The sequence below is a fragment of the Rhinolophus sinicus genome, chromosome 3, assembly GCF_057876585.1.
Source record: "Rhinolophus sinicus isolate RSI-liver-muscle chromosome 3, RSI-T2T, whole genome shotgun sequence".
Taxonomy (NCBI): Eukaryota; Metazoa; Chordata; class Mammalia; order Chiroptera; family Rhinolophidae; genus Rhinolophus; species Rhinolophus sinicus.
The window spans coordinates 200,770,519-200,795,832 of NC_142503.1; the positions used below are offsets into that span (position 1 = coordinate 200,770,519).

General features: G+C 58.7%; 1 protein-coding gene across 5 annotated transcripts in view; it reads left to right on the top strand.

The window, feature by feature from the left end:
* ASPG (asparaginase) overlaps positions 1–25,314 on the top strand; it is a 36,130-nt gene that overhangs the window by 8,453 nt on the left and 2,363 nt on the right. For 2 of the 5 annotated variants that reach the window (XR_012494489.2, XM_074326810.2), the window contains exons 2-13: positions 8,601–8,709; positions 9,375–9,486; positions 11,159–11,284; positions 12,874–12,957; positions 13,322–13,448; positions 17,191–17,303; positions 19,294–19,476; positions 19,552–19,665; positions 20,240–20,356; positions 21,733–21,828; positions 22,050–22,213; positions 24,615–24,701. Coding sequence is in view for 4 of the 5 variants with exons in the window: in XM_074326810.2 (XP_074182911.2) it covers positions 8,601–8,709; positions 9,375–9,486; positions 11,159–11,284; positions 12,874–12,957; positions 13,322–13,448; positions 17,191–17,303; positions 19,294–19,476; positions 19,552–19,665; positions 20,240–20,356; positions 21,733–21,828; positions 22,050–22,213; positions 24,615–24,701 (1,432 nt within the window). In the remaining variant the exon portion in view is untranslated. The other 3 variants (XM_088797559.1, XM_074326811.2, XM_074326812.2) reach the window with 3 other exon arrangements.

The following is a 25,314-nucleotide window of genomic DNA, read 5'->3' on the forward strand; positions in this document are numbered from 1 at the left end:
TTGGGTCATAATTCAATGTGAAGGATGCATTGGTTGGATGGTGTGGTTTTCTGGAGCTAGGAAAGCTCATTCCCTAGGAAGTCTTAGTGTCATCATTTGTCTTGCTAAACGTTGGACCATTGTGGGTGGGGTAAGACTGTAACCTTGGATGGCAGTCGGGGCTGAATTTTTCTCCAAAGGGCAAGGCAGGCACATGGGAGGCAGCCAGGTCTATGCGCCTTCATTAAGAAAAACACCACTCTGTATCATTTCTAAACTACAAGCTGTCATGATCCAAGTTTTGCCGTCTGTCTCACTTTTCTGAATTTTGTGTCTAGTATAACATTTACTTATAGTTTGAGGGTACACCATACACCTCTTCAGTTTTTACCATCTGACCATGAGATGGGTTCCTATCTACTGATTATTATTATTATATTAATATGGCCCATCTACTTCCCATTGGAAGCACTCAAGTGCCTTTCGTTGTTAATCTGATTCCTGCTAGTTGTGCAATTGGGAACCGTAACATTCAGGTTTAATTGGGGTCAAGGCTATAAGAACACAATGGTATAAATTACAATGACCATCTGAAAATTCCCAGAGGCCAGGAGGACAGTAAAATTTCATAAGTGGACTTCCTGGGCCCCAGCAGCCATTACTGAGGAGTTTCCTGTAAAACATTCCTAGGAACAAGAAGGTGGTCAGTAAGCAAAACACAATCATGGTGTCTTCATCCTGCAAAGAAAGTAGAAAAGTTGCTGGGTTAAGACTGTCACTTCGAGTTAAAGTAATATCGGGCGCAGAAAGCAGAAGTGCTTCATAAGAAGCCAGTCGACTGACAGAAGTGTTGAGTGTGATGAGAGTTCAGTAGAGAGTCAGCAGAATGAGGAACTTAAATACAGGAGCGCCCATAACTATCTCTTCTGTTTGCACAATGTGGCTGTAGCACAGATGGCAGTCATGCAGGGAGGGGGCCCTTTGGCTGTGAGTCTAACTGCTGACTATAACATCCTGTGTTGTAACAGGTCTGTGGTCATCTCTGCGTGTTTGAGTTAAAACTCCTAAGGCATTTCCTTTATTTTCATGTATAAAAGGAAGAAAGTTTATAATTAACATGTTGCGTACGGCGGGGTTTAAATCCCTCATACCCCTCTGTTCCGGCAGGTTTTTAAAAGAAACTACTTTAAAATGCACTCTTCTCTTTAAAGCATAAATGCTTCTATGTCATTTATTATTTTTCTATGGAATTTTTTAGGATTTACTCACCTATGTTGTTAGTAATCCCTCCTGGTGTGATACGGCAGAAAGCAGCTTCCCTTGTGCAGTGGCAATGGAGAACAATGCGGCTTTGAAAAAAATCCATTCTAACGCGAATGGTAGCATTGTTGCATAGCAATGCATGGGAGCATTGTTGCGTAACTATGGCCAATAATATGAAAATAATTCCTTTCAAATTCCTATAACTTTGCATTGACGAGGTTACAATATGTATTTCATGAGGTATCACCGAAGAGTTAAATAAAATAATTCGGTGTTTTTCCAAAAATAACATAATTCAAAATCGCCTAAGGGATACTCAGGTTCCAAATGTTATAAACAAATCACTACAGTTCTGGAAAACTCTGTTTATTCGTACATCCATTGTTGTGAATGTAACACGTGAAATGACTCATGGGTGAAAAAATGTATCCGATTCAAAATCACTATTTTTTTAGAAAAAAAAAAAGAATTCTAAAAAGTGTACATATGATGCAGACTTTATTCATTAACGACATTTGCCCGTTAGATATTAACGAAACACAATTCAATAAAATATGCAAAGTAAAAAGAGTCAACAGTAAAAACGAGAATTCTCGTTATCCATCCTTAACGTATGGCTCAGAAAAAAGGAAGATTCTCGTGATCCGTACGCAACGTGTTAAGGTGTCCCAGGGCGGGAGCTTTAGGTCATACTTCCTCTAGAGCTTCTGCAGCTTGTTTCCCTTGGGGCTCCATTGACTTGGATCAGGTCGATCTGATTTTAATAAGACATGTTTTCATTAATGAAAAATTTGGAAGCCACTTGTAACAGCATCCAGTCAGACCCAGGAACCCTTGAAGCTGTTTGTTTGTTTTTGGAGGAGGAAAGAAAGGGTACGATTTCTCTGAGGCTTTCAAGTTAATCAGTAGCCCATCTTCAGACATTAGATGACCAAGGTATTTTCCCTGGGGTAAACAGAATCAAAGCTTGTCCTTTGGGACCCTGTGTCCCTTTATGGCTGGCTGTTGTAATGGGTAAATTGTGTCCTCTTGGGAGTCTAATATACCCTAGAGCACAAAGGTAAATCATCCACATATTGGATTAGAGTGGAATCTCTGGGAAATTCAACATCATTCAAATCAGCTTTCAGTATCTGAGAGAACTAGATGGGACTCTCTGTCTACCCCAGGGCATTACTGTCCAAGTAAACTCCGATCTTTCCAGGTGAAAGTAAAGAGGTATTTCCTGTGTGTGTGTTTTTTTAACAGGAATGCTGAAAAAGGTACTACCTAAATCTATCACTGAAAAATAATGACAGTACACATAGGAATAGCTGATAGTAGGGTGTGTGGGTTTGGAACCACAGGCTATCTATAGCTCTGAGATCCTGTGCAAATCTCCATCCTTTCCCACTGGGTTTCCTTACTGGGAGGACGGGAGAATGACAGGGGCTCCTGCATGGAATTATAAGCCCTCTTTTTAAGTGATCTCGTATAATGGGCTAATTCCAGCTAGTGCATCAGGCCTCAAAGGATATTGGTGACTATTAGGCAGAGGGGAATATTGTCAGTGGTTATTCTGATAGGAGTGGCTGACTTAGTCTTGTCAGTATCTGTACTGGAAAAGGCCCAAAGCTGCATTGGAACGTCCCGTAACAAACGTTCAGTCTCAAGATGAGTTTCTTCTTGTGGAGGGTCCTTTAAAATCATTGCGTTCCCAATTGGTTCAGTCTCTGATTCATTTCGTTCTAAACACGGTTCACCTTCTGGGAGAGGGATATGTGGGTGTCATGGGTTTCAGGAAAGTCTCGCCCTATCAGATGAGTTGGGCAGATTTGACTAGTAAAAATACATGTTGGCCTGTAATGTCCCCTAGCTGGAAGGAAACAGGTCCTGATTTAAAACAGACATTGGTTGATTAGCCGTCCCTACCGTTTGTACAGAAGCTTTACTCCGAGGGAGAGGGCAGCTGAGTTGGGTGGGTAGGGCTGAGAGCAGACAAAGAAGCCCAGTCCCTACCAGGGCCTCAGTCGTTTCCCTCTTAGGTCCTTTCACTTTGTCCTGAAGTATCGGTAAGGAGATAGTCCTAGGAGCAGCCCTAGGCTGCGTCTGATTCTTTTCTTTCCCCAAATCCCACTTCAGTTTTCTACAATCCTTAAGGTGACCTGACTTTTTGCAGTAAATGCAGACTCCTCTACAGGAGTTCCCAGCAAACCTTACTTAGTGATTCTGTTGCTTTGCTCTCAGAAGCCAGTAGGTGTGTTAACTGGAATAGGTCACGATAGCCAGGATCATATGTTCTAGCTGTTAAATCAAATTCCTCTGTGAACCCACCAGGGTGGTCAGGAAATCTTTACTTAGATTCCTTAATTCTGTCCTAGTGCAAGGAGAGATTACGGCTGCTTCTCCTTGTCCTGAGACTGGCCTTTCTCTACAGGGAGCTGCCAGGATTTGGTTTTGTTCCTAGTCTGTCCTGGTCTGGTTTTCTATTCTGAGTCTCCCCTCAGTCAGGAGGGTGCTGTGGTGGAGGAGGTGTGGGGAGAGAGAGGAAGGGCGAGGAGGAAAGGACAGTAAGTCCAGACAATGGAGTAAAGGGTACAGCGGGCGGTTGGAGAACAGGGAAAGTGGGGTGTTGGCCTGGAGCAGCTCCGGAAATCTTTAGTTCAGAGACAGCCCCTGCAATGCTCTTCCTAACTTCCTGGAGAGAAGACCGTCTCTCTGGGCTCCATTCCACAGGCTTCTGTTTGCCAGTTGAGGTGAGGCTTCCATCCGTTCCGTCTGATTTTAGAGCTGACCTTTTTTCTAGTAATTAGTTTAGGTGTCAAGAGAGCTCCATTTCGCCCATCTTCTGTTGATACCACTTCTAGTTCAATCTTCCAGTTCCTGTAAATACGGGTACTTGCGAGTACAGGCTCCCTGCAAACTGTACATCTGCAGGAATATTGATGGGGGTTGGGGGCTTGTTGGCCTGGGAGGCATGATTTCCCGTGTTAATTTTAGTTTCCTTTTGAGATCAGCAGATTCTGAACCAACTTCTAGGGATATTGTGTGGTGGGTTGGAATGTGCTGCTTATGGGTTGAGCTCCAAGGGGCTGTCACCTCCCAAGTGGCTCCAACCCTTACTTCTCGGTTTCTCTCTCCAGCTGTCTAGGGAACCAACCGGCCTTTATGTGCATGTCCCCAGACGAGTCAAATTTAGTGACAGTGGTGTTGGGTTCCCTGTGGGGCTGTGCTTGTCTTGAGGGGTGGGCACAGAGATTCTTAGTCACCCAAGAATACCCAGTATTCGGGGTGGAGGGAGTAAATGCCCCTTGTCTTCAGAGCAGAATGAGTTCAGACTCATTTATCCAGCAAAAGCTTTTGTTCAGACTCGCAGTCAGCAATCCCAATTGAAAAGCCCAAATTAAAAACCAGCCACCCATTTGTTTTCCCTCCTGTCCCTGGGTTATCTCAACCCTTAACCTTTAATGCCACCTCGAGGATTTTATTTTTTTATCTTTAGAACAGCTCCAATAAAGTCAGGGCCTCCTACTGTAAAACAAGGAGGCCCGGAATTCCAAGAAAAACTCACCCATCTTCACCTGACGTCACAAGGGCCCCCCGGACCTCGCACCGGGGCCAGGTCTGCAGGGGGTCCTGGGGGGCTTCTTTGGAAGCCTGCCAACTGCACCAAGTAAATGGCGATGCAAGAAACGCCCCAACCTCTAGAGAATTTTATGAGTTTATTTGAGCCAGACTGACGACAATTGCCAGGAAATGGGATCGCAATGGATTGAGAAAATGCTCCCGAGTACGGCAGTTTTGCAGCTTATTTTATACATTAGAATCAAAGAAGGAGACATAAGGGGGATTACATGGAATCTATAGGTGATAGGTTAAGGCCCCGGGAGAAAGCAAAGCGGGGAGATCCCTGGGGTTGGATAAAAAGTAAAACGGAGAGACACACACTCCTTTACACGGGTGGGTACAGGACAGACAACAATTAACACTTAAGCACGTGGAGATGGTATGGGAACAACAAAATAACAGTGAGGGGGTCTGTGGTCTGGGCTCTGGGGGGAGGTTGTGCCCTGAGGGGTCTAGGGAAGGAGATTCCTCTGACACTTCAAAGGTATGTTATCTTAGATGCAAAAAGACAACTGACAGGCTCCCTTCAGATAAAGAATGACCTTTGTCAAGGAAGCTACAGATCTAGGACGTGACTACCTGCCATGACCCACCTTTAGTTAGGAATTTTGATGTTCAGACCATCCTGTGTGGTCACGTTCAGTCTCTGAGTCTGTAGGGCCTGCCAGGCTGGCCTCCCCGGAGCTCATCAGGTTTAGTACGTGGCCCCTTTTTCATCCACAAAATCTTCTGTAATCTTCTGCCTACAGGTGAAAATAGCTGTCTCGTTCTGCTGGCTCGATTTGGGAACGCTTACTTTCAAGTGCAGTTTTTAAATGATTTTATCTACTGGAACATTCGTCACAGTTGCCGTTGTAACTTTAGGCTACAGTCCCCGAGCCGAAGGCGTTAGCCCATGTTCCTATCTCGCCATAGTTCAGAGCTTCCAACCTGACAGTTTCCAAGCCAAGCTCTTAGAACATAAACACTTCTAGGCGGTCTTTCCATAAGGTTTTGCCATGGTTTTTCTTTCATTTTTCTTCATAAGTGCAATGTCCTAATTTTTACACTATCTGAAGTCGAACAGGAAGGGGACTGAGTGGATTTTGACTTTTGTTCTAATTTCTGTCCTACGTCTTCTTAAGGGAATTTAATGACTAGCCATTATAACAATATGAAGGCTCTCTAAGAAAAAGTTTCTTTTCAACTTAGAAGTTTTTCCACTTAAAAGGGTCCATCATCAGGCCTTGGTGGTAGGGTTTATAGTGAATCAAACCAATTAACCTTTTATGGTTTAACCAAGGATGCAAGAAAATAAAGAAAGCAAAGACTTTTGTTGCCAGCAGTAACAGGTAACGAAGGTAGAGATGACAAAGGTCCCTTATGAGCTGGGGCGCCTCATGACACATTCCCTTGGGAGCTGGCACAACCGGACAGGGGCACCCTGGGAGCCCCAGTCTCTTCAACTGGCCACTAGGTACACCCCTCTAAGTGCACCTTCCAAGTGGAGATACCAGAGAAAATATTACTAGTGGGCACGAAAGCCAAGCACTCAGGACACATTACAAGATGAGAGGTAAGTCGTCAGATAGAGAAAAGCAGAATTTTGAAGGCCAGGAGTCCTCATATGAAATAACCGAGTGTCTAGCCTACAAAACTAGTTTTACATATATTTTCTCCTGCCATTTAAATTTAGAAGAGATAAAAAGATTCTCACTGTTTTGCTCCCAGTGGATCCCGCAGACAGAGGTCGGGTGGGGGCGGGGTGCTGACCTGGAAGAATCCTGACCTTAGGCCGGTGCCGGTGTCAGACACCCCAGGGCCTCCTTGTGTTTGGCAACCTTGAGGGGAAGCAGGCTTCCAGCCAGTGCGATTATCCTGCGCACAGCGCCAGTGCCAGCGGTGGTAGGACCAAGCTGTCCTGTACCCTCAAGGTTCTTCTGGCTGGTCTAATAGTCCAACAGACATGAGGCAGGTTAGCAAGAGGAAATAAGCCAGTTTAATACGTACACATGTGCAGGACCCCAGAACACAGAGATGCCCCACTCCCCACAATTCTGCGTAGCTGTTCCCGCTCTCTGGCAGCCAGCTTTCCTGTTCTCCAATGACAGTGCGCTGGCAGCATTTTGCGCAGAGATTAGGACAGAAAGAGAGCGTGGCCCAGACACTCCCCAGCGGGGACACCAGGTCCTGGTCATGAGGGGACCTCCCACTCTGCCCCTTCCTGCTACACTGGCAGTGCTGCCCCACCACTGGCCAGCAATAACCTAGCTATGGGTGGAGGGGACCATGCATGTCGTGAGCTTGTCCCATGAACTGAAATCTGGATTCCCAGATTTCCACAGACACCCCAGGGCCCCCCACCAGGAGGGGAGCTGGAGTGGAAAGTGGCCATGTGAGGGTCCTGGTGCTGCCATAACAAATGACCACAGACAGGGTGGTCTACAGCAACAGAAACGTCTCCTGTCACTGTGCTGGAGGCAGAGAAGTCTGACCCTCGTCCTTTGGCTTGTGGCCGCATCCCTGGAGCCTTCCAGGCCAGCATCTGCACGTCTCTCTCTGCTGCCCTTCTGTGTCCTCCTCCTCTGCGTGTCTAACCTGCTCTGCCTCCCTATTCCAAGGGAGCTGGTCATGGCTTTCAGGGCCACTGTGTAATCCAGGGTCATCTCCCCATCTCAATACCCTTAATTTACCTTTGCATTCAGGTCACACAGGCCCTGGGGATCAGAACGTGGACAGCTTTGGGGGCCATTTTTTGGCCTGCTGCAGATGGGGGAAACTGAGCCACCAGTGCCGGCTGGCTGGGTGGGTGGCTCTGAGCCTTCCTCCATGCCCAGAGTGTGAAGTTGGGTCCTGGAAGCCAGCAGGGCCGATGAGTCCAGACATTTATGGAGGCAGACGCGTGTGCTGGTCATGCTTCGAGCGTTTGGGGAGGTGGCCGGTCTGGCATTCACACATGGATGGCCCCTTGAGTGTGGTTTCCTTACAGAGCCACAAGCAGCCAACCTCATGGCTCACTCCTGCAGCCAACAGGATAGGGGAGTGGGGGGCTTTGTGCGGACAGGGTGGGTGGGGGAGGGGTAGTTGTTCAGTGTGCTACCCTCGGGTCGCCCTCTTTGGTTGGGGAGCCGGCGTCACATCCACAAACATCCGTGGAGCCAACGGGGCTGTGCTGTCCAGGGGACTGGCAGGGGTGTTGGCACTGGGGCCTGGCATTTAGCAGGTGGACACATGGGCATCTCACCCTCGGACATTGTGCTAAGTCAGAGAAAGTCTTCAGTTCGCTAAGTTTGTGGTTATGCAGCCACAGGAAACTGATACACCCAGTGGAGGGCCAGGGTGGGAAGTAGACCCCTGCCAGGAGCTGCAGGGCAGGCAGGAGCAGGCATCTGGGGGCAGAAGGGACATTTGGGGATGGCTGCAGAGGGCCTGGGGCTGTGGGCTGAGAGGTGGCGGCCTGAGCTTAGATGCTGACCCTCGGGAAAGGAGCCTGTCGGGGAGAGACTCCAGCCCCTGGAGAGATGGACTCTCAGGAAGGACTGAGGGTGGGGGGTCCCTCAGGGGTGAGGCAAGTGGGCTTCGGGCTCCTTACATGGGAGACTTCAAGCGTGAGGATGCGACCTGCCGTTGCCAGCTTTGCAGATGGAGCAAGGGGACCCTGCCAGAGCCTGTCCCCAGCTCGGGCGGAAAATGGCCCAGCGAGGGGACAGGGCCCAGCAGCTGGGGGAGCTGGCACTGGCTGCAACTCCCCACGCCCCCGTCTCTGCCTGCAGTGCTCGTCCCCGGGAGGGACCTGGCCAATGTCTTGAGGACGCTGCCCATGTTCCACGACAAGGAACACGCCCAGGCCTGTGGCCTCCCTGAGAACATGCTGGTGCTGCCGTGAGTGTGGGCGCCTCTGGGGTCCCGGGGGAGGGCCCTCCTGAGCCTGGATGGCACAGGCTGCTCCGTGCGGGCGGCAGGCTGTGCTACCCAGGGCTTCCGTGGTGAGCCCTTTGCAGGGGGCCGCCACTAATGTCCTCTTGTATGTTCACGGCTTTCGAACGGACCCACAGCCCCCTTTCAAGTGAGCCTTGGACCCCACCAGTTTGGGGGTGTGGGGGCTGGCCCCAGGTGGCCCCTTCTCTCCACAGCATGAAGGTCCCTTGTTAGTCGGCTCACCCAGGCTGCTCAGTGCCCTTCACGGCTGTCAGGCTGAGCGAGGACTCTCCCTCCTGGTCACTGGCCTCCCTGCTGCCAGCCATCCTCCTCCCAGGGCTGAGCCCAGCCTCCCTCCCAGAGCCAGAGGTGGGAAGGGGACGCTGCTCCCTGGGGAACAGCCCTTCCTGGCAGGTCCTTGGTCCCTCCCTGCGACCGTGGTCCCTGTTCCTGGGGTCTCCCTGTGGGAGGGAAGCCAGGCCCTGTACTTAGGACGCGGAGAGCTTGTGGCTGTGTAGGGCTCCCGGGCACTGGGCCCCGGGTGCAGGGGCCACGCTGGGCAGAGAGAACAGAGCAGGCCAAAGGAGGAGGGGGCACAGTAGTGGGAGCTGCCCTTCTGTCTCCCTCAGGCCTGCCCGTCCTGGCCAGAGGGTCATCTACACAGTGCTGGAGTGCCAGCCCCTCTTCGACTCCAGTGACATGACCATCACCGAGTGGGTTCAAATTGCTCAGATCATCGAGGTAGCTGGGGGTTGTGGGCGGGGCTTGGGGTTGTGGGCGGGGCTGTGGGTACTGGGTGGGGCTATGAAGGTGGGTGGGGCAGGGCCAGCACTGCAGAAGCACTCTGAGGTCCGGGGTGGGGTCAGCCTGCCTGGCCTGAGCGGACTGGTAGCTTCAGGAAAGTGCTGGGCCCTCTGAGGCAGTTTCCCTGTGTGAGTGGAGGGTGGGCAGCGCGGGCCTCCTCCTTTCCTGGGTGAGGAAATAGCCCAGACATCCATCCTGGTTTATGCGTACAATTCGTTCATCCTAGTTGGTATCCTAGGCCGGGATGTGTGATAGTTCCCCGAAGACTGACAAGCTCCACACCTGGCTCGTTCCCTTCTGTCCACCCCACAACCTGGGGCTGAGGTCTTAGTGGAATTAGGACCCATTGAAAGGGTGCAGAACGCTGCGAGGGGGTGTCGTGGCTTATAGCATCAAGTATGCACGCCTTACCTGCACGGCCAGAGTGCCCTTCGCCAGCTTTCCCCTCTGTTCTCCCCACCCCACTGTCGCCAGCCCCTGACCCTGCGTGATTCTGGCTCCCGGGTTGGGGGCCCTGGCAGGCTGAGGGATGGGTCCCAGCCACATGCTTGTCTCCTGGGGGAGAACAGCTTCCTGGCCCTCGTCTCCTCTCACTGTGAGCATCTGGGACAGTGTGACCCGGGGCTGGCCCTCATGTTCCTAAGTGGGGCCACTAGCTGCCAGTGGGCATGTCTGGGGCAGTCTCCCTGGTGTCTGCAGTTCCCGCTGTGCAGAGAGGGCCTTGGGAGCCCGGTGGCCCTAACTGTGGCCATGCCCCATGTGGCCAGCAGAGGGCGCCCCAGCCCACCCCATGGCTCAGCTCTGCAGTTTCAGGCCAGCTTGGCTTGGTCTTTCAATGGGCCACCAGGAATGGTTCCCTCAGGATGGCACCCTCAGGAGGGCATAGACCCCTTGGCTCCCATAACTGTGCCCCTCACAACCACTCTGGGGCCCAGTCTTGGCTGCCCCACGGAAGGTGGTGGCTGGAGGACATCCCTGCCTAGCCACCCTAACTCCTGGAAGGATCCTTCCCCAGTTCGCCCGTCTGCCTGCTGCCTGCCTGTTGGGTCCAGTTCCAGGCAGCCTCCCAGGTCACCTGCCAGCTCCTAGCTCCCGCTTTGCCCCCTGCCCTTGCTGGGTCCACGCCCAGCCCTCCTACTGGACCTCAAGGCTGGTGACTCACTCAGCCCTTGGCTCCTGCAGCTCTGGGGGCAGTGGCCACTCAGCAAGGGACTCTCTGGAGCACTGAACTGAGTTCTGGCTGGTCCCCCAGTGACCAGTGTTCTCGAGAACCCTGACTGGGCCTCGCCTGGGGGAGATACTACCCAGAAGTCTGGAGGGGGCCCTGCCTGTCCTCAGACCCATGTCTTCTCATGTACTGAGGGGTATTGGGGGGGGGGGTCAGGGAAGGAGGCCATCGTGGGGTGGGGAGAGCCTGGGGCTGGGACTCCAGGCAGCGGCTGGTTTCCAGAGAGGGCCCTCAGTGGCCAGGGTCCCACTGCCACCGTACCCCGTCCCTCCTGCTGCGTCTGGTGCCCCTTCCTGCTGGTGGAGGGGACCAGGTGCCTGTTTCCAGGAGGGGCCAGCAGTGGCAAGGGGCCAGCCTGCTGAGCGTGCCCCCTCCCCACAGAGGCACTACGAGCAGTACCACGGCTTCGTGGTCATCCATGGAACCGACACCATGGCCTTTGCCGCCTCCGTGCTCTCCTTTGTGCTGGAAAACCTGCAGAAAACTGTCATCCTTACTGGTGCTCAGGTAACATCCCAGGCTGGCCTTCCTGAGGCCACAGGGCCAGTCAGCTCTGCTGGGGAGCCAGCTGGAACCCCGGCTTCTTGTTCAGTCCTGCAGGTCCCACAGCGGGTCCTCCGCTGCCTGTGCCATCTGACCAGTGCTGGTCAGCACCCTGGGCCCTGCCCAGTGCCAGCCCTGCCATCCTGGGGGGAAGGGCCCACACCCTGCGGTCGGCCTTGTCGAGCTGCCCTGCCTTTGTCCCTCTCGCCATTCTTCCCACTGCGGTGCTGATGCCATCCTCGGGCACATGCCACCCCCTCCTCTCTCACCTGGACCCAGCACAATCCCCAAAGCCAAAGCTGGTAGAATGTTCTAGAAAACTGCTGGATTTGTGGGGAGGCGGCAGGGGAAGTCTGGATCCCCATCAGCACCTGCAGCAGAAGCTGATGGGGTCCCCATTGCCTGTGGTGGCATTGCAGGGTCAGTGGCCATAGGGGCCAGCCCTGCACGAATCTCTTAGGGTCCTTTCCCAGGGGCGGAGGCTGAGGCCTTCTCATGGGTAGCCAGAACTGTGTCCCTTTGAAAGGGTCCTGGGAAGTCCTCTCGCCAGGCCTGCCAGGTGCTGACCCAGCTGCCTGCCCTACTCTGTGTCCCTGGTTCCCCAGCGGGTGTCACAGTGTGTCAGCCCACTCGGGGAAGCTCAGGGCGTCACCGCACATGCCCCTTAGCTGCTGCACACCTCCCCCTCGAAGCTCACATGAGAGGGATGGGCCCAGGCTCACCCTGGCTCTTCCCAGACCCAAGTCTCCTGGGGGGATGCAGGGTAGGTTTACGGGCCCTGCAGCCCAGAAAGGATCACATGGGTGTTGCAGCCCGTTGGCCCTTATGAAGCATCCTTCCTGTTATACCCAAGGGGAAACTGAGGCTCAGGGGCCCAGGGCTGCTCACCCACGGCCACACACCTCAGGAGGATCAGAGTTCGGCGGGGTCCCAGGCCCGTGGCCCCCAGGCCCAGGCTCTGTCCCTCTGGAGGTCCTGGTCAGTTTCTCCCCCCTGACAGTGCCCAGCCATCCCCTCCTGTGTCCTATGGAGGCACGTCCACAGTAGCCCAGCCCCTCTTCAGCCTCCTGGCCAGGGGAGTGGGGCTGGCCACTAGTTAGCATCACCCCTGGAGTCCTGGTAGACACAGGAGCAGGTCTGTGACCGAGGCTCGGGCACCCCATGTGAGCTTTCTTTCCATTGCAGCCCACTCCCCTGCCGCCCCTTGGCCACCCTCTGCCTGGCCCATGATTTGACTTGGGCAGTGAGGGAGTGAGGCCGATGTGCCCTTGGGGCCAGGGAGCTAGGCTGGGCAGTGGGATGGTCCCCGGGCGGGAGGCCCGTCGTGCGTTCCTCCCAGGGTGGGGACTGGCTGACGGCTGGCCACCAGCAGTGGGCTCTGGGGCCTGCAGGGGGAGCAGGCTGGTATCGTCAGCAAGAGCAGCTGCCCCAGTGCCCGTCCCTGCAGACCCCCTCTCCCACCAGTCCCAGCCTGCCCGGGCCCTTCTTTATCACAGACCCCCACTGGAAGCTCCTGGGCTCGACCTCAGCCATTCTGCACGGCCTCTCCCTAGGTTCCCATCCACGCCCTGTGGAATGACGGTCGCGAGAACCTGCTGGGGGCCCTGCTCATGGCCGGCCAGTACGTGATCCCTGAGGTATCACCCTCCTCCCCGGCGTGGTGGGTGGGGGCTCGGCTGCGTGGGTCCAGGGTCCAAAGGTGGGTGCCTGTGTGTTCCCCAGGCCCTCAGGTGGGACACGCAGGTGAGGGGTTGGGTAGGGTTTTAAAGATCCATCCTTCATCTTTCAAGTGAAATGCACAATCATAGAAAATATTTGGAAAACAGAGAAAGTAGGAGTCACCCACATTTCACTCCCCAGAGACGTCGCTGTTAGTATGTGGTGCGTCTCCCTCCAGGTTACTGTACTTACATTATGTGTGTGGAACTTTCCGTAGGACAGATTGTCACCAGGGAGGGGCATTCAGGTTGGTCTCACGGCCGCCGTCCCTCCCTCCTGCAGGTCTGCCTGTTCTTCCAGAATCAGCTGTTTCGGGGCACCCGGGTGACCAAAGTGGACACGCGCAGGTTCGCCGCCTTCTGCTCCCCTAATCTGCCGCCTCTGGCCGTCGTGGGCACTGACGTCATAAGTAAGCCGCGTGAGCCCGGCCAGCAGTGAGGGTCCCTGCCGGGTCCCTGCAAGGAGCTGTGTAGGGAGACTGTGGGCCTGGGGCACTCGCGGGCCTGGACAGCACAGCCTTGGTTCTGCCCTGGGCCGGGGATGCCAGGTGGCTGCTGGGGGACAGGGGGCAGCAAGGCCGCAGGGGTGGGAGGCGCCAGCAGGTGGCCCCAACTCAGAGCCAGGGGTCCACCAGGAGGAGCTGATTTGGGGGGTCTGCTCCACAGGTGTCCCCTCTGGCCACGTGGTCCTGAGCACAAGAGTCCCTCTGAGTGACTGCCTGTGGCTCTGCCACACCGCTTGGTCCCCCAGTGATGTGGTTCTAGCAGTGCACCCTTGTCCCTGGGACTTCCAGGGCGTCTCTCTGTCCCCTGCCCAGCACCCCTGTGTCCAGCAGGTCATCTGCCCTGAAACCCCTGGGGAGCACACCCCTCTTGCCCTGGGTGTGGGATGCCTCAGACCTTGTCGGCAAGGCTGCTGGGCCTTGAGCTCAGGCGTCCTCTGACCCAGGGCCACCCTCATGGCCCATGGGGACTCACTCCCACGCCCTCCTGCGCTGTCTCCTGGCCCCTCCCCAGCCCCACCCCTCTGGGTCTGAGGTGGGCATGGCCAGCCTCTCCTCCCACCCAACTCCTTGGAAGCCCCCCCCCCCCGCCCTCCGGAACAGGCAGGAGTACCCTCATGCTCCTGTGACGTGTGGATTCTCTCCAGTGGCCTAGCTGTCCTCCCCACCCCGGATGTAAAGGGTAGCCCCCAGCCTGGCCTGTGTGTCTTCCTCACTCAGCTGGGGGCCCTGCAGCCCCTGTCCCCATCCCCTAGCTGTGGGACCTTGTCCCAGGGACACTTCCAGGGTGGGGGAGTGCCAGACCTGGCAGAGCCGGCCTTCCTGTGGTGGAAGTTTGTGGCCTTGAAGCCTTGCTCGGGGAGGGGCTGCTTCTCGGGGACCCACAGGACCCAGGCGGCTCTTGTGGTGGACTGCCTGCCTGCCTGCCTGCAGTGTCCAGCCCTCGGGATGGTGGGGGTGGCTTCCTGCCCATCCGGGCTTCTGTCTGGCCAAGGTGGGACCTGTGGGGCCTAGAGAGCCAGTCCTGGGAGGCCAGTGCAGGCAGAGCCCCTGGGGGTCTCCTTGTGCAGCAGCTGAAGGCTCTGGGCTCTTTCCCTGCAGGGTGGGCTGCTCATGTGACCCCGAAAGCCCCCAGAGCCATCCCATCCCATGTTAGGACACACAGCTGTAGGATCAGGCGTGGTGACGGGCAGGTGACGGGGGCGTCCTGCTGGCGGCCCAGGTCCCTGTGCCAGGCGGTTGTGGGGCTGAGGTGGCCAGGGCAGAAGGAGACACCAGGGTGAGAAACCCAGGTGGAGAGGGGCAGGGCCACACAGGGGAGCAGCCTGGCTCTGAGCCCTGACTCCCATTCCAGTGTCCTGACCCTGCGCCTCCCTACCCCAGGGTGCCTTCCTGGGCACTGAAGGGTCAGGACACCTCAGTGCATGCGCAGCGCTCTGGGGACTGGGCAGCGTCCACTTGTTCACTGAGGGTCAGAGCAGTCCAGAAAGCTTCTGGAAGGAGGTGGCACATGTGCTGGCACTGGCAGAGGACCTGGCACTCCTACCCGTGCTAGGTGGTGGCGCCTAGCCCCTCCAGTCCCACATGGGCCACCCCATGCCACCTGAGGAAGGAAGGAGTGGGCAACCCCTCCCCCACGGGGACTGAGTCACGCCTTATCTGGGACCAGCCCACTGGCAGGTGCCGAGGAGTTCACTGATTCCCAGGGCCTCTGCCTGTGCCACGCCAAGCCCGGGCAGGCCACGGGGCATAGGGATGCCCGCACAGGCCAGACCCGGCAGCTTGGTGGGTGCAGGTTGAGGCTGCCCCAAGGGAAGAAGCCTCCCTGGGCCCCCAGGCCCACGATAACCCCATTGTTTCCTGCTGGCTGGGGAGGAGGGCCATGTGGGTGTGTGAGAACTTGCACCGGGCCGGTTCTGGCACCTGGTATTGGGAAACATCAAGCTCTACCCAGGGTGTGGCTGACAGGCCCTGGGGAGGGGCTGGGGGGCTGAGGGACACCTGGGCCAGCAGGGTATAAGCAGGGCAGCTGGTGGGTGACACCACCAGATGGAGCTGGGACGGCAGCCCTCCGGTCCCCTGTCAGGGGCTTCCCTCAGAGACACTGTTGCAGACAGGGGCTTGGGGCTCAGAAGGTAGTGTGAGCCATGGGAGGAGGGTGTGGTGGTGGTGCTGGGGGCCTGGCCCTGCGGGCCCTGCCCCCCAAGTGGCCGAGGCAGTGCGGTCCACACTGGGCCTGCAGGACTCCGTGCCTTCTGTACGGATGCCCTGGCCTCATGCTGCTCCCCTGGCCCCTCTGGCCGGGGGACAGCCAGCCCCTGGCTTCCACAGGCCCAGGCAGAAGACTTGGGTTCCACGGGCTCTTGAGGATGGGCCAGCTGCTGGGGGCGCAGGCCCTCTTTGTCTCTGTACACCTCTCTGCAGCCGTAACTCCTGGGCAGTGGCAGCACCCTCACCGGTCACTGTCTTATCTGCTTGCCCAGCTGGGGCACAGGGCCCTAAGTCAAAGGACGCCTGACTAATGCCACGGCTGGTGGGTGGGGGAGGTCTCAGGGCCTCGCTACCTCCTCCCCATCGCCCACCCCCCAGAGCCCCCACGTCTCCCACCCGCCCCCTCTAACTCCTGGGAGAGGGCAGCATGTATCTGGAATGTTCTTCTGTTTATTATCACGTGTGAACCGCTCTGGCAGATACAGCCAGGGACACAGGCCTATAGCTCCCTTGGGGCCCCCTCCCCTCCTGGCTCTGCGCCTGATTCTCTGGTCAGCCTCAGGCACAACCGTTTCCCTGGGATGCACTGGGTCTCCATGGTGCCTGTGCCTTGGGCAGGCTCTAATGACGCTCAGTGCCAGGGCCATTGTGCCTACCTCTGCCCGTCCAGGCTGCCTGTGTGGCTGAGGGGCTGAGAGGGGCCTGGTGCCAGACCTGCTGCCCAGCTCCACCCGTGTACCACCCAGGGCTCAGGCCTGGCAGGGCAGCAGCCTTCAGACCATGGAGAGACTGACCCTCTGGGGAACTCCTCTGCATGGTGGCTCAAGGGCACTGACCCCGAGTATATGCCCCTCTCCATTTTCCACAGGGCTGGGACCCACCATTATTCTCCCTGTCGTGGGGAGCGGGATGGGCACACATTAGGCCTCTGAGACCTTGGGCTAAATCAGACGGAGGCTTTCTTTCCCCAGAGATGAGGGGTCCAATAGATTCATTCATTCATTCATTCATTCATTGGCTCACTGAGCTGTGGGCATGGTAGGTGCCCAGTAAGGGGCCGGTGAGGCTGGCTGTTCTAAGAATGCCACCCCGACATCTCTTTCGATCCTACAGCTGTGCTGCATCTGTTGTGCTTCCTAGCCTTTGCACATGCTGTTCCCTTGGCTGAATGCCTTTCTTCCAGCACCACCATGCAGCCTGTGGGCTCAGGCAGGCCTCTGTCCTTGCGGGGTCCTCCTTGCCCCCCAAGCCCGGTGCCCCGCCGTGGAGTCCTTCACAAGCCAGAGCATGAGTGAGCCCAGGCTGTGCCAGGCGAAGGCACGGGGCTCTGAAAACGCCAGAGGGAGGCCGGGCAGCACAGAGGGGGCTGGAGGAACTGGGCGGGGGTCTTGGTTGGCAGGTGGCCTGCAGGGCCCACACGGTCCATCTGTCCTCACAGTCAACCGGGAGCTGGTGCGGAAGGTCCGAGGGAAATTGCGGCTGGTGGTGCACAGCGCCATGGAGCAAGACGTGGGCCTACTGCGTCTCTACCCCGGGATCCCCGCCACCCTGGTAGGCACCCGCCCCGGCCCAGCCCGGCCCAGCCAGCACCCCCAGGGCTCCCCAGGGGCTTCACCAGCTTCCCGTTCCGCCACACCAGGCTCATAGACAGTGACAGTCACGTAGCTAGAGCCCCTCATCCCGGCCCCAGCACACGTCACAGGGCCCTGCATGCCCCACCCCTGCCTCCTCTGCTGAAGCTTCAGGGCCCAAGTTCATCTTTTCTGGGATGTGGGCTTGTCCTTTGGATGCCCCTGGCCTCATGGCCCCTGGTCTGGTGATTCCTCTGGGGACGATGGGGCGTGGACACAGGACTCTGGCTGCTGTCTGCCACTGACCCTCAGCCACTCACTGTCACTGGGTGGCCGCAGCACCTGCCTCTGTCCTGCCTTGTGAGCTGGGCTCAGATGCCATGAGGTCTGTGGCATAGAGGGTCTCTGAGCTAAAAGCCTCTCCGGGCATTGCTGGTGTGAGTACAGGGACGTTGGCACTGGACCCGAAGGCACTGTGGCTGTAGGCGGGCTGTGACTGTCCAGGCACTGTGGCCCTCTTCTGTCTGGACAGAGGTGGCTTCATGGTGCGTCCCCACACACTGGGTGGCCCGGCAGAGCACCAGGAGTCCCAGCCTCCAGGACTCGGTACCGGGCCACTGCCAACCTCCAGCGGCAGTCTGTGAACCGGTCCCCAGCCCTCTCACGGGGCACTGGGGACAGACGGGCAGTCTGTTCACTATGTACCCTTGTGCCCAGCCCAGGACGAGTGACCCGTGGCGTTTGGAGAATGAATGCAGTGTGGCCATGCACTGGGGAAGGCTGGGTGGGGAAGGCAGGGGGTATTGCTCAAGCAGTAGGCACAGCCTGCGGGGCCGGGACCAGAGGTCGTCCTGACACTGTTCCTGGGAGCCAGGGTGGGGCCACATGCACCCAGGAGCCCTGTCCCCCTGCAGATGGAGGCACAGACCCACCAGCATATGTGTCCCCTACCATCTGGCATCACTCACCTCTGAGGTTCAGGTCACTTGCAGCCTGAGGTCCATGATGGCCTCTGCTCTCCCCAGAGCAGAGACCCTCAGAATAGGAGGTGGGTCCTTGGGGCACTGAGGCCGGGCTCCGTGGCCTCGCTGTCACAGCAGCTCATGGGCCAGAGCCACAGTGGGGCTGGCCTTGCAGACAGGGTCCTCCCAGGAGCTGACACTGGTGGCAGGGTGGCTGCACAGGCCTCTCACCACCGGGCACGCCCTGGCCTGTGAGGCGGGTCTTACGTTTATCGTATCCAGAGGTCAGCGCTCAAGGCTGCCACGTGGAGTAGGACCGAGCTGCACAGCGTCTGTCAGGGAAAACCGTGCTTGTCCATGAAGTCACGGCCTGGTTACTCAGGAGATTTCTAGAACACGCTGCAGCCTGGAAAACGAAGGGCCACAGAGCTGGCTCCACAGCCCTGCCCCCCTGACATCCTATACCCTCACAGAGCTGGGCAAGGCTGAGCTGGGGACAGGTCTCCTGTGCGAGGTGGACCCAAAGCCCGTCCTGTCTTCTGAGTGGAGACTTCCAGTCTCCAGGGATGTGGGTGGGCCAGCACCCTGGCTTGTGGCAGTAACAGGAGCCCTGCATTTATGTTTAGCTGCAAGACCCTTTCCCCAAATACCAGCTGTTAGGAGCATCGTGTCGTGTGCCAGCCGAGGCAGACGGATGGGCTGGGCCGGAAAGGATGGTGGGGCAGCCGGGCGGGGGTGGGGCCTTTCTGCTCATCCCCAGCCGGTCCCCACGACCTCCCCTGATGGGTTTCCACCGTGTTCTGGTTCTCTCCACACCAGACACCGTCTTACATCCTTAAGAGGGACAAGGGTTTCCCCTGGGAGGACTGGGTGGGGAGCAGCCTCTTACGGCTCTCCACGTGGCCCGCTTGGAGTGCGCTGGGCGGCCCTGCTGCTTCTGGCAAGCCTGTTGGTCCCTGTCACTGGAGCAGGAAGCAGAGGCCCTCACCATGCTCTCCCGGCCCCCAGGTTCGGGCCTTCCTGCAGCCCCCGCTGAAGGGTGTGGTCATGGAGACCTTCGGCTCAGGGAATGGGCCCACCAAGCCTGACCTGCTGTGGGAGCTGCGGGCAGCGACTGAGCGTGGCCTCATCATCCTGAACTGCACGCACTGCCTGCAGGGCACTGTGACCTCAGACTACGCTACTGGCATGGTAGGGGTGGGGGATGGAGGCTGCAGAGGGAGGGCACCCCACCCCCCATTTCCCACCCATGTCCCTTCCCCACAGGCCACGGTAGGAGCTGGCATCGTCTCAGGCTTTGACATGACATCCGAGGCTGCCCTGGCCAAGCTGTCCTACGTGCTGGGCCAGCCCAGACTGAGCCTGCACAGCAAGAAGGAGGTGCGTGCCCTTCGGGCTGTGGGCATGGTCTTGGAACATGTGTCAGTGGGACCCTGCGGGCGTGCGGGGGTGTGACGCGGGCAGACAGTGGGGCCCAGTCCAGGGGTGTGTGCCTAGGTTTGAAAAGGGGGCAGGGCTCTAGGGGTCTCCATGATGCAAAGGGCCAGTTCTGGGGCCTGGGCTGCCCGCTCCCCGCTCCCGCCTTTGCTGACCCCAAGCCCAGGCCCGGCTTGTCATACCTTGTTGGGGGGTGTCAGGTCTGGCATATGCTTAGGGTCCCCAAACTGCTGCCAGACAGCTCCTCCTTCCCCACCCGTCTCAGGCAGGCCTCAGACACAGCCAGAGCCAGTTCCGCTGGGCAGCGGCCACTGGAGTCTTGGGGACCCTGAGCTAGTTGAGATGGAGGGTAGGGCTGGCCTTTGGGGACCTGGTCTGGACCATGCTCAGGCCTGATGGGGTAAAGCCTGGACAGAGGGTTTCCAGGCCTGGGGCAGCCCTTGTCACATGTCCACCCAGGTTCCAGGCCTAGTGGCTGCTGAGTTGGGGCCCTGGCTCTCCTGTGCTTCTCCCCCAGCTGCTGGCCAGGGACCTTCGGGGAGAGATGACGCTGCCCGTGTCAGACGAGTGCCAGCCCTCCCTTCAGAGCAGCACGCTGGGCCTCGGGGTCGCCCAGCTCCTCAGTCTGACTCAGGTACTGCCCAGTGGATGGGCAGCAGGGGGCCTGCTGGATGTGCCAGGTGCCAGCCTTGGCCATCGCATTCCAGTGCATGAGCAAAAAGCCACCAGGCACAGCCTGGTTCTGGCCGGGTCCACCTGGTTCTGCGCTGGGTCCACCTGGTTCTAGGCCTGGGTCCACCTGATTTTGGCCCTGGGTCCACCTGGTTCTAAGCCCGAGTCCATAGCAGGAGTGTTTCCAGAAGTTCCTGGAGCAGCATTCGAGGAGGTGCAGGCAGTCAGGGGAGCCTTTGCATCTTGTAGACTGGGCAGAACATGGCCAGTCACTCGGTGGGGCAGCTGGGGGCTGTGCCAGGCTGGCCATTCGTGCTGGCCCTGCCCTGGGTGCAGGGCTGTCTTGTGAGAGGGGAGCACTCAGGTCCTGGGTGCCAGGAGGAAGGGGCCACCCGCTCTGGGTTCCCTGCATACTGGGGCTTCACAGGGCAGTGGCCCCAGGCCTCACACCTTGCCTGGAGCAGCGGCTGGCCTTGAGCTCCCCTTCTGCTTCTCTGCCAGGGTGCCCAGAGCCAGGAAGGCGCAGGGGAGCTGAGGACATGCTTCAGGCTCTGGGGTGGGCGCTCCAGGCTGTACCAGGCCCACAGGGGTGATTGGGCCTCCTGGTGCCCTCATCATATAACCACCTGCCCTCTGGGTAAAGCGTCCAGGCCTGGCATTTGACCCCAGCAGGTGACAGAGCACTGAGTCCAGTGCTGTCCGGGGTCACACCCTGTGCCTCAGTTTCCCCTCCTCAGAGCAAGGGTGGGGACAAACCTGTTGTGCAGAGCTCGGTGGTGGTGACTGCTGCCTGCCTGGCGCTGGTGCTGGTCAGATGAAAGGCCGGGATGCATGCAGCCTGTCATTAGGTGGCTGCGTCGTGCCTTAATGACCTGGATACAGGCCACCGCAGCCTGCGGTAGGCCCAGCGTGGGTGCTGGGCGCGGGGCTGAGAGGGGCTGGGCCAAGTGTGGGCCACCTGCAGGGGCCTGTACTGGGACCCCTGACCTTCTGGCATCTTGGGGAGCTCCTGGACAGCCCACCACAGGCCTGGTGCTGGGGGGACATGGCAGACCTGCAGGGGAGGGTTCTTTCCTGGGGAGAGGGCCTGGCACCTCTTCCCATGCTGAGCCAAATTGGTTCTTTGTGGAGATTGTGTCCCTGTGTCCTTGAAAGCGGTGGAGACAGACCAACAAATGGGTCACAGAGGGCGGGTGGCAGGCCCTGGTCACACAGCTGGTGAGCACAGAGCCAGATGGTGGCCTCACGTTCTGGACTTTGCTCCCAGGCTGGGGTGGAAGGGGTGCTGAGGACCCCAGGGAAAGGCATAGTCCCAGGGTGCTGCCACCCCCCACCCAGCAGGCTGATGCTGTTCAAGACGCCCTGATGCCCAGTCTGGCCTGTGCTGCAGCCCATGCTGGTGACCTGGAGACCCTGCAGCTGCTTGCAGAGCGGGTAAGCCCCCACTCCCTTAGGTACCAGCCCCAGTCATGCCAGGCCCGGGGAGGGCCCGATAACTGCCCTGTGCCCGGGTCCACCAGGCTGGGCAGCCAGCTTGTGCGGCCTCACTGCAGCTAAAGGGGGGTGCACCCCGACCCCTCCCGTCCCCTCCCGATGGCCTACTCGACCCTGCCCAGCCCTTCCTCAGTGGGGGACATGTCCTTGTGTCACCTCAGGGCAGTGAGCTGAGCCTAGAGGACTTTAACGGTCAAACTCCACTGCACGCGGCCGCCCGGGGGGGCCACGCGGGGGTGGTCACCATGCTGCTGCAGAGAGGGGCGGACGCGAATGCCCGAGACAACGACGGCCTCAGCCCGCTGCTGCTGGCCGTACGGGGCAGGTACCGTGTGGGCAGGGGCGACACATGGGGGCCTGCAGCGCTGTGCAGAGGCTTTCCTGTGGTCACACCGCTGCCCAGGCAGAGCTGGATGGCTGAGGACATCCGTTTCTGAGAGCCTCACCCATCCCCACCCTGGGCCCCAGGTACTAGTGGTGACCGTGCCTGGGCCCACAAAGGGAGGACGGACTCTGGGCAGGGTGGTCAGGGAGGGCTTACTGGAGAGGGGAACCTCCAAGCTGAGCCAGGCAGGCCAAGAAAGACCCTGGAAAAGTTTCTAGAATAGGAAAACAGACAAAGCACAGGGGTCTCACGTGTTTTGCAAGTCGTCTACGTGCACCTGGAGGGCTGGGGAGGGGGGAGGCATAAAGCAGGCTGCCCAGTGCCAGGCGTGGGGCTGAGACTGGCACAGGTAGGTGCCCTCAGGGCAGGCTTAGCCTGCACAGTAGTGGGAGGGGAGCCCCCAAGCTGGCTCCACCCTCTGCTTCTTACAGGTAGGGTCCTGGCTGGAGGTGTGGGGGCTGCCTAGTGGCGCCTTGCAGAGCTGAGCTCCTGCTGAGGTCTCCTTGGAGAAGTGGGCAGAGAGGCAATGGGACGCCCTGCCCTGCAGCCAGGCCTGCAGCTGGGGTCACTCAGAGGCTTCTGCTGGGGCTTCTGTGACAGGCATACGTGCTGGGGGCTGCACCTTGCAGAGGGTGTGTGTGAGGATCAATGTTGAACCAAATCATGACAAGCGGGGGTTGCCATCCAGCGGGAGGTCCATGAGACTTTTGGCCCCGCCCTGCCCAACTCCGACTCCTGCCCCTGGGTGTGGGGAGCACGCGTGGGGGCCTGAGGCCACCTGTGTGCCCTCTGCTGAGGCGTCTCCTTGCCCTCCGCAGGCCCTGGCATTTCTCTAAGGGTTGGCTTCTCTTGCTCTGACGCCAGTCCAAACGCAGAGGGGGTGGCCACACACAAGGTGGACAGGGCTTTCGGGGACTAGGGCCCACATTCTAGTTTCTCCCCAGCATGGACCTTGCTGGGGAGACCTTCCGGGTGGGGCAGGGCCCTCTGCCTCATCACCCGTCCGGAGGCCCAGAGCAGCCTCAGACCAGAGTCTGTGCGTGTGTGCGTGCATGTGTGAACACGTGTGTGCGTGTTGGGGGAACACAGCTTTGCTCTTCATCCTTGGGTAGTCTTCCTGCTCCCAAAGGCAAAGTCAGTCTTGGCAGTGTCTGTGGCAGCTCCCAGACCCTGCCCCGCCCCGGCCCTTCTCCTTGGGGGAGGGGGTGGGGAACGTGGCCTGCAGGGCCCTGGGGAGTTACTCTGGGGAGGCGAGGGTTGTCTACGCTGGGCACCGACTGTCCTGGGCACCCTCGTCTGCTATGAGCCTTGGAGTAGGGTGCTCACCCTTGGTCACTCCTTCCTTCCCAGTCTCATGTGAGCGTGGGGTCCCCAGAACAGGTCTGGCGCTGGCCAGAGGGTGAGGGGCTGTGCAGGGTGTACCCCGGCACCGTGGCTGATGTGGCTGGAGCTTGCAGGCTGTGCGTCCTGGGGCGTGGGTGGATAGCATGATGAGCTCACCTCATTCTGGTCCCACCCCCTCATACCCGCCCCGCTGTCACAACACCCCCCAAACCGGTCTCCCAGCCTCACTCCCCTACCTGGCCCTGAGAGGCCAACCCACAAGAAGGGCTCTTTGGGGGAGGGGTGAGGAGCAAAGCCTAGGGGTCCCAGCCTCACTAAAAGAAGAGTGACCATGCAATTCATGGCCACCCTGACACTGTGACAGGCCGGTCAGTAGTTACGTGGCAAGGGCGGTGTCCCCCCACTGCAGTGGGCAGTGTGGCCTTGGCCTCGCCCATTCTGTTCCTTGGCTTTGCCGAGCCCCGCTTGCACCCCACCTGCGCCCATGGCTGGCTCAGCCCAGCTTGGCCCATGAGATACGGCCTCTGGATACCTGCAGACGTCCAGGCCCTGCTCTGGGCCAGCTGTCCCCACTGTTCACATTTGTCTGCTGTGTCTCATCCCCACCCCACCCCCAAGGGCAGAGCCTGGGCCCGATTGACTCAGTTTCCCCAGGTCCAGCCCTAGTCAGGGCAGGTGTGTGTAGTGGGGCTGGGTGGCTCAGTGCAGAGACTGTCTTCCAGGTGGGCTGTCCCTGTGCACCCACGGGAGTGCTGCAGCCCTCAGGGGGTGGGACGGAACCATGGTGGGGCAGATGGAGGAGCGCGGCCAGGGCTGACTGACGCCCCGTAATGGGGCCAGGTGCTGGGGTGTCCTGGGCTCGGCCACGCTCTGCACACCCAGGTTGTTGTGGCCGAGTGCAGGGGCGGGAGTCGAGCCTGGGGCAGGTGGGCTCCTGGCACTGGGGCCCGTGGGTGTCTGAGCAGGGCAGCCACCAGCTCACCCTTCCCCCTGACAGGCATCGGGACGTCATTGAGCTGTTGCGGGCAGCTGGGGCCTGCCTGTCCCCGCAGGAGCTGGAGGACGCTGGGACAGAGCTGTGCAGGTGAGGGCCTCCAGGGATATGGGGCTGGGGCTCCAAGAAGGGAAGCCAGGCCTGCAGGGAGGAACTGTGGGCCGGGGTGGGGGCTTCATGGGCATGGCCTCCAGCTGCCAACAGGGCTCTGACCTCACAGCTGCCTGGAGTGACCATGAAGGCAGGCCGGCACAAAGGCCCAGGGTGGTGCGGGCCCTGGTGGGGGCCAGGTGGGCCACGGGCCAGCACCACGGAGCTCAGGCCCCTCCTCCATGCCCTGGCCCTTCCCATGGTGCTGCTGGCTGATCCCCATTCTGTGCCTCCCCTGCGCCCGCCAGCAGCTCCTGTGTCCAGCCTGGGCGGGAGGAAGGGACCGAGGTGGGCAGTGGTCACAGGAGGGCAGAGGCCTGCCTGGTGTAGCCGGGGCTGGTGCTAGAAGTAGCCGGGGTCTGCATCCCAGGCCCAATGGGGTGGGTGACGACGGAGGGATCTCAGCATGACCGGCTGGGAGTGAGGGAGGGATGAGCGGCCCACTTGGGAAGACGCAGCTCTGGCCCCTCACCCCACCTCCATGGTTTGGTCCCAGCAAGGCCTCACCCAATCCAGGTAACAGGGTGGGGTGGAGAGACCCCGAGCCCCTAGC